At 43.9% G+C, this 8,161-nt stretch overlaps 1 protein-coding gene across 1 annotated transcript; it reads left to right on the top strand.

Annotated features, from left to right (window-relative positions):
- LOC147438770 (uncharacterized) lies at positions 1-7,830 on the top strand. Its single transcript, XM_086484753.1, has 15 exons — positions 1-244; positions 369-509; positions 1,108-1,373; positions 2,214-2,288; positions 2,690-3,058; positions 3,331-3,429; positions 3,767-3,835; positions 3,987-4,037; positions 4,306-4,333; positions 4,530-5,407; positions 5,512-5,613; positions 5,735-5,890; positions 6,157-6,211; positions 6,303-6,460; positions 7,610-7,830. The coding sequence occupies exons 1-15, from the start codon at positions 190-192 to the stop codon at positions 7,748-7,750; spliced, it is 2,643 nt and encodes an 880-aa protein (XP_086340879.1). The 5' UTR covers positions 1-189; the 3' UTR covers positions 7,751-7,830.
- Positions 7,831-8,161: the final 331 nt, after the last annotated feature.

The raw sequence follows: 8,161 nt of genomic DNA, 5'->3' as shown, positions 1-8,161 counted from the left end.
TTGAGAGAGAAAAGAGGCGAAATTGTTGTTGCCGTTATGGGGGGCCTGCACCCTAAAACCGTTAACTACCTACGTGCATTTTCTGCTCGCCGTGGGCTCAAGCAAAGAAATGGCGCCCTGTTGAGACGAGCTCCTCTTTCCCGTTGAAGAATCGAGCTCCTCTTTCCTGTTGAAGAATCGGCAACAAGCATGCGTGCTCCTCCGCTCCTCTTCCTCTCTCTTTTGCTCGCTTCCCTCCACTCAGGTTTTCTCTCTCTCTCTCTCTCTCTCTCTCTCTCTCTCTCACACACACACACACACACACACACAAACTTAGATCTAATTCCAATTGTTCTTTCTATCTGAAAATCTCCATCCTCATGATTCAGGTTCCGGCCATCGACGGCTAGCAACTGGTGATGTGCTCAATAGGGAATTACCTGCAGAGTGTGGAGATGCATTGTGCTTAGTTCAAGCAATCCTAAATAAAAGACCACAAATCTTCATAACCAACAACATAGATTTAAAAGGTGAAAACTTCTTTCATTCACTAAAAATTCTTTCATTGATAAAAGCTTCAATTTCTCATTTACAAATAGACCTCTGTAAATTGTAACTGTGCACACCTCAAACAACCTGTGTTATTTTTGCAATCATTAGCTAGTTTTATGGCTTTGCGTACACCTCAAATAGTCTTCTTAAGAGACTCATTGAGACATAAACTTCAAAATCTTGTTTGTAATGAGTTTTTCTCGTCTCGAAAACTATACAATTTTTATTGATTTAGCAAACACTGGTTGCAAAGATGTTGGTCAAATTGGAAAAATTACCACAGTTATCTTACATGGTTGTAAGTGACTAATGTCAAGTGCCATCAACACTACCATGTGGCAATGCAATGACAGTCCTCCAAGAAAGAGTTGCATGAGAAAGCCTCATTGAGCTTCTTTAGCCATAGAAAATTTTGCAAAAGTGTCTCTGTGAGCATGTAATGAACACTCCAAGTATCCATGAACTTAAGAGAAGCTAGAAATCCGAAGTAAGAATTTCCATCGCCGAGTATATACCAAGCTCCATTCATATATGTATGTCCTGAATTTTGAAACTCTAATGAATGGCTCATTGCAGGAGTGGGCATCCTGCCCACAATCGAGAACAGGGTGAGCATCAGTGGGGTGTGCGACCAAAGCAAATGCAAAGTGGATGCAGGGGGCGCCGCTGGCATCTTTGTGGTGGGCTTGGGAGGCTACCTCACTCTCAAGGACCTCGACCTCACCGGTGGCTTCTGCAGTCGTGGCTCCGCCGTCCTCGTTTCAGGCCTCGGTGCTGACTCCTCCCCCTCTTCCGGCAAGCTCGAAGCTCTCAATGTCAAATTCGACAACAACATTGCCACAGTGAGCCCTCCTCTTCTCTTTCTGTGCTCTTTTCCCTGTGTTGCGCATGCGTCAACCTGTCTCATGCACGTCTGTCATATGTCATTTTAGCGTGCATTTTCTGTGTGCTTGTGATCCTCACTTGCACGTGCCCATTCATTTTTCTGCCCATTATGAGAGTTTGCATGCATGTATCATGGATGTGTAAATCGCACGTGGATGCATTTCTCATGCATCTATGTGCATTGCGCATATACATATGATAGACAATGTATGTATTTGGAATGATGGGTACATACGTGCCACATTGATGAATTGCCCACGCATGTATCTGCCTGTGTAAGATTTTTTCATGTCTGTATTGTGGATGGATACATATGTCACATTGATGCATTGCCATGTATGTAGGTGGCACTATGCATGAACTTTCCCATGTAGGTATCATGGATGCATTTATGGTGTAGAATTCGACATCATTTTATAGCTGGGTTGTCTGCGCGTAGTAGCGAGTGTAGAGCATCTACTTTTGGAAGCATGTTGCTTGATTGTCACCCCTACACAGAACCTTTCCTTTTGTCATTGCATGTTTTCTCAATGGTTATAGTCATTCATTTTTTTCATCTCTTTCGATAGTTGTATCTTTGCATGCTTAAAGCGATATGGTTGGGTTAATCGCTCTTTAAATGGGTCTTTGTTTTACCTCCCAAGTGTTGATAAAAATGCTGTTTCCTCAAATTACCCCCAAATTTGTTTGAGGTTCCTGAAATCTTTTAACTATCATCAAGGCAGGTTATTTAATGTGTTCGAAAAGGTTGATGTTCTGAATCACTTACTTTTTATGCTTAAATGCCTGTATTATAGGATGTTGGTGGTGCAGTTGCAATTGATTCAGGCGGATCAGCATATGTGAAGAATTCTGTATTTTACAACAATAAGGTACATGAATTCGATCCTGGCATGCATGAACTGCATTCAGTTACCTAAGAGGAATGAGTCAATAGAGGCATGAAGCTGGGATGGGCCCTGCTGCGGCAGTACGTATGCTAAAACAAGTTTGGAAACATTAAATGGAGAAACTCAACTCGAGTTCAGTCTTTCTAAAATCTGTGTAAAGAATCAATCATGTGGCTTGTGAATATGCATGAGTGATGTGTAAGTGCACACGTTTCTGGGTTTTTGATCAGGGGCGGGGATATGCTAACTTGCCAATTGGGGCACATATTATAATCTACTTGTCTCTAGTCTTATCAATTTAGTGTTGATTCTTGAAGTACCATCAGCTGTCAACGTGCGACAATTGTTAAGCTTAACTAGGATTGTTTGAACTGTGTTTATAGGCAAGCAAAGGTGGAGCAGTATTTGTGGGGGGCAGTACAACACTCCCCACGTCACTAGAGCTCCCAAATCCCAATCCAACAACGTCCACAATAGCCCCAAAGCCAGCTAGCTGCAGCTTCAGAAGCTGCACCACTTTTGCCAACACTGAGTTTGCTCGAAACCAGGCTGATGTGGCGGGGGGTGCAGTCTATGTGGATGACTCTACCCCAGATTGTGTAGATGTTGGTGGCGCCCAACTAGACTGCACTGCATGCACATTTGTGAACAACACGGCGGGCCAGGATGGAGGAGCCCTTCAGCTGGCTTTCCTCTCCAGTGGGGCAACTGCCAATACTAAACAAAGTGCCTTTATCAGCAACACAGCAGGGGTATGTCCTTGCACTGATTGTTAGCGAGCGATAATCTTTTGAACAATGCATCACATGGAAGCAAAGGCCTCTTATTCCTTTATAATCTTACAATAGTAATTCACCTAAAAGCACCTTTTACTTTTTCTTTCTTGTGCAATTGTATCGGTGATGTGCAAGCCAAGGAGTTTCTCCTGTGTGTTCGTTAGTGTCCATGAGTTTGTGGAGTCTAGCCAAGAGCATCTCTAGAATCTATTTCTCTTGTTTGCTCACTTGTGACTCATGATGGCCAGGAAGATGGAGGTGATGTTAATGTTCAAGCAGGCCAAGTTGGTGCTCCAGGAGCACAGTTGCGCTCTTACTCTACTGTCTATTCTGCCAGTAAGGCGCCGGTAAGATAACATTTTTGTTTGCATTTTGCAAGCTACAGCACACAGCTCCAAATGGCTGATTAAGCTTCCCAAGGGATATGCATGTTTCCTTTTTTATCCATTTGCTTGTTTTTTCTGTTTTGTTTTGGGTGGATTACACCGTGTCTGCCTTCAAAAGACAATGTAGCGTGTTTTGATGAGAGCCGTTGTCTCACAAGTACTTCCTTTTAATATTCTGTGCTTCTGTCTAGTGTGTTATACCTTTTCTTGAATGGTACACGCAACTGCTTCGCGAGATGAGCCTGAAACAACACGAATCTTGAGTTGTTCACATGCGTCTCTTTTTCTGTCTCCACAGAATGGTATGGCTGTTGCTGTTGGTCCTGCAGCTTCTGCAACCTTCAGTAAATGCGACTTCTCCTCTTATGTGAGTGACACTCCACACTTCTGTGTAAAAAGACTTGAGAAAGTCAGTGGCGAGCTTTACAGTTATTAAGTTACATGATTTGTTCATGTACTGCTATCATAGATTGTTGCTATGGGCTAAACTTCTTTGAATTTGTTTTTACATGAATCAGATGATGGCAAACTCCACCACATGTGAAGGCACGTGCAATGTCACTTGTCCGGTAAGCTTCTTGGGGTTCTGCTTGCAAGGATCTTGTATGTTTGTTCACTAAAGCTTGTAATGTATAGTAAAACATATCAACAAATAGTTTCCTAATGCTTTGCTATTTTACTGTCAAATGAAAATCTGCTTAAATTCTCACAACCATATTTCGTTCTAATTGATAATGTTCACAGAAGTTCTGAAAGAAGAAACATTAAAGATGAAAATTCAACTACTAAGTTTTTCATACTATTTTTGTTTTGCGCTGTTTGGGAACTGTACTACAGGTAGATAAGAGGCTGCCAGAGCTTCAAGGTGAGGCAGTGCCAATCTTTTTCAAAACAATGAAAACCTGTAATCTTAAATATAGACGTCCCCCGCATGTGTCGGCCGACTCAAAATCTGAAGGCTTTAGATCAAGTTGATATGAAAATGGCTTTTCATCTAACAGTAATGGAGGTTGATTGCGCTGAAAAGCTCACTTGATTTTTGGGTGCTCTTGTATCTTCAGGCTCCTGCGCAGATGTGCTACCTCCAGCTCCAGTATGCCCTTGGGTACCGCAAGAGTGTCCTCCGCCTGCGGAATCTACGTTACCTAATCCTGCAACATCACCTCCTCCTCCTGCCTCTTTAGCACCACCTCAAGTACCGGTACTACCAACGCCACCACCCTCGGAAGAACCTCCACCAGTTAACGTCTCTCCTCCACCTTACATAAGCAGCCCCTCACCGCCCTCCCCAACTCTTAATCCTACCCCTCCAAGCAGTCCCTCTCCTCCTCCTCCCACGCTCTCCCCCCCTCCTCCTGAGTTTTCTTCTCCCCCTCCTCCAAGCAGCCCCTCGCCGCCTCCTCCTCAGCTCTCCCCTCCCCCTCCTTCACCTCAGATCTCTCCTCCTCTTATCCCACCCCCTTCCCCTCCATCCAACCCTCCCCCAGCTCCCCCAACCACACCCCCTCCCCCCCCCAAGCGTAGAAGAAGCACTAAGAAATCACCTTCCCCACCTCTGTACTCCAATGCCACTTCTCCTCCTCCCCCTCCTTCTAAGAAGAGATGGTCATGGCCGCCACCTCCTGAGGGACAAGGTACCATAAAGAACGCTCCGCCAGCACCACCTCCACCGTCAACTCCCTCATCTCCATCTCCTCCACCACCTTTCAAAAAGAAATGGACCTCTCCCCCTCCTCAGGGTACTGGCACCGTGGAGAATGCGCCCCCTGCCCCACCACCACCCCCCAGCTCCAGCATCACGGGGGACCCTCATTTTGTAGGCAAGCATGGAGAACGATTTGACTTCCATGGCAAGGATGGCAAGGACTACTGTGTTGTCTCCGACCGGGACATCCATATCAACATGCATGTTTTCCATGGAAAGCTCCGCAAATCGACCGTAAGCCTTCTTTTGTGAAAGTCCCATGTATTTTTGTGCTGATCCCTAATGACAACATTACATAGAATGATGCAAACTTCCACCGAATTATTTCTATGTTGCAGTTCATTTCCAAGTTGGGTGTTCTTTATCGAGGGCAGAAGATTCTGATAGATGCTCAGAGCAGTGGCCTTCAAAGCCATTTTTGGAAGACGGCTGTGGATAATGTGGGTATTGGTCAATATGTTTTGGTTGCTGTCAGTCAAAGAAGAGTTAGAGAAGGTTCTTAGGGCTCCTTGATCACTATTCATCAATTTCTTGTTCCATTTGATTATCCCAATTTTGCAGGTAGAATTGAATGATGTTAATAGCGTCTACACAAGAGCTGGTCTTACCATTACACGGAGCTCCAACTTTGTGCGTATCACGGTTCCTGGGGAAGTCGATATTTTGGCAGACATAGTTCGTGCAACCTTTGGAAAGAGGGGATCACTTAAAGACTATGTAAGTATGACTGATGTGGCTCCCACACCAGTTTTGATGTGTCTTTTCAATGCAGCCATTTCTGTGTAATGTACTCCCTGCGCTTACTCTTACCTCACTTTGAGAGTTTATCTGTTTTTCCACTACCCACCCACATTAGTTTCAGGCCTTTTTTTAGGGGTCCTTGGATCATGGACACATGTTGTGGATGCATATTTAGGGTTTAACAGGTTATTTTGGCCTTTTACAGACGTTTAACATTTTTTTCTTTTTTCTGTGTGCTACAGATTAACCTCCAGGTTAAGCAACTAAGGGTCTCACCAGATGTTCATGGAATATTAGGTGATAGTTGATTCTCTGTGTGTGCATGTGTATGGTGACTCCTCACCACTCAAACAAGAGTCATCTTATGCTTTTCTCTGATGTTGTGCAGGGCAAACCTACTTAGAGACTGCCCATGTGTATGAGAAGCTGCAAGCAGCGAAGGGCAAGAAGCGCAGCAGGGCTGCCAAGGTTCTTGTAGATGGCTCTGAGTCAGACTACCTCACCTCAGATATTTTATCATCTGATTGCAAGTATTCTACTTTTGAGGTATATTGCCTTCTTTGCTGAAGTATCTGAGAGTAATCGCGTCTTGTTTTGCAGCGGGGTACTTGGGAGCTTTTAGCTGTAGTATAGAAGTTGAGGCTGATAGTACACAGGAAGTTTTGGACAAATTCTCACAATATTTCCCACATTGTGACTTACCTCGACATCATGAGCTTCTGTGAGGGAGGCGCTGCATACCTAGCTAGGTATGCGGTGCCTCTCGAGCAGAAGCTCATGATGTTATGCATTGTATGAAAAACACTGAGAAAGACTCTGTTTTCCTACATGAGAAAATTTCCAAATCTTCTTGTGGTAGTCGGGGGTAGAAGCAAATTCAATGCGTTAAGAAATAGCTTGTTTTATGTCAAGGGGAGTTGGCCTGGTGGTAAAGGCAAGGGGCTTTAAGCGCCCCTGCTATCCTATGACATGCAGGTGTGAGTGGGGTGCAATCCCGCAAAACTAGTGGATGAAGCATCAAATTGCAAAAAAGAAATAGCTTGGTTTGAATGGCACGCGCAAGTTAGGGTGCTGTTTAGAGTGTAGCAAAGTAGATAGGTTAAATACTGGCTTCTATCAATAGCAAGCCATGATCTTCAAAGATTGAGCCTGCTGCATTATGACTTAGATAACTCCATAAACCAATAAGAGCTGCGTCCCGCTGGACACATGCAGGGCATAGAGTGCAAAGGCCCTTGGACTGCATGCGCTACAAAAAATGAAAAACAAAGCAAAATTTGTAGTGCATACAACGAGACCAGGCTAAATTTAATGCAAGCCTTTGCATTGTATGCCCCACATGCGTCCAGTCCAGTGGGACACAGCTCTAAGCACCATCCAAGTGTTAGCAGGGTTTGTTTCCTTGGAAATTTCAGCAATATAATTGATATGTTTAAATTTCCAGCTTCATGTTCCCCAATATTCTAGTCGCAATGCAAGCTACATGATTTTGCACTTCTGGCTTTCTATAACAAGTCTTAGTGAAGAAGGGAGATAGGCATACATTTGACTTTTGCATGTGAAGCATTGAAATCTTGTTTGGTTTTTCAGTTTGTAAATGGGTCCTTTCATTCAAGAGCGTCAAATGGGTCCTCTTCATTTTTTGTTAGAATGCCAACGTGACCCTGGCCCTTGTTTGGTGGTTATGCTTTGCAGGCTCAAGCAAGCTGGCCCAAAAGAGTGAAGAGGACTTTGTTTGAATCGATGCAGACAATCTTACCACTAGGACTGAATGATCATGCCTCCGTAGTAAGGGATTGTGTCGGCTTTGGAGATGAGGCTATATGCCAAGTATAGATAGCATCTCCATGTCTTGTGATTGCAATTGGCTACTTACTATCTTTTCTTTGAAGTATTTTTAGTGGGCTTGTGGTTTCTTTCTGAAAGTTGTGAAAGCAAGGTGGAAGGTTAAGAAGGTGGTTTACTGGTAAACTTCGGTATGATAGAGCGTCGGAGTTCAGTCTCATTGTTACTTACTATTTGTTCGTAGTTTGATAGCATGGTATGATTTTCTCTTTAGAATATACTTCACCTTAGCTGTTCTTGGATGCAACTATTCTACTCTCTTAATCAGAAAGTAACCATCTCCACTACAACAGGCTTTTGCTTGTGGGTATGTGTGTGTGTTGGTTGGAGAGAGAGAGAGAGAGAGAGAGAGAGAGAGAGACTAAGGCATTTACCTTCTTGCATGTGAAAACATTATAAGAT

This window comes from Adiantum capillus-veneris, chromosome 16 (assembly GCF_014529385.1).
Source record: "Adiantum capillus-veneris isolate H3 chromosome 16, ASM1452938v2, whole genome shotgun sequence".
Lineage (NCBI taxonomy): Eukaryota > Viridiplantae > Streptophyta > Polypodiopsida > Polypodiales > Pteridaceae > Adiantum > Adiantum capillus-veneris.
This window is presented reverse-complemented; position numbering and strand designations above follow the sequence as displayed.

Excerpts from the sequence above, each read along its gene's own strand:
- LOC147438770 (XM_086484753.1), top strand. The coding sequence starts at position 190 with ATGCGTGCTCCTCCGCTCCTCTTCCTCTCTCTTTTGCTCGCTTCCCTC. Across the intron at positions 5,408-5,511 it reads GAAAGCTCCGCAAATCGACC|TTCATTTCCAAGTTGGGTGT; the intron begins GTAAGCCTTCTT and ends TCTATGTTGCAG. Across the intron at positions 6,212-6,302 it reads AGATGTTCATGGAATATTAG|GGCAAACCTACTTAGAGACT; the intron begins GTGATAGTTGAT and ends GATGTTGTGCAG.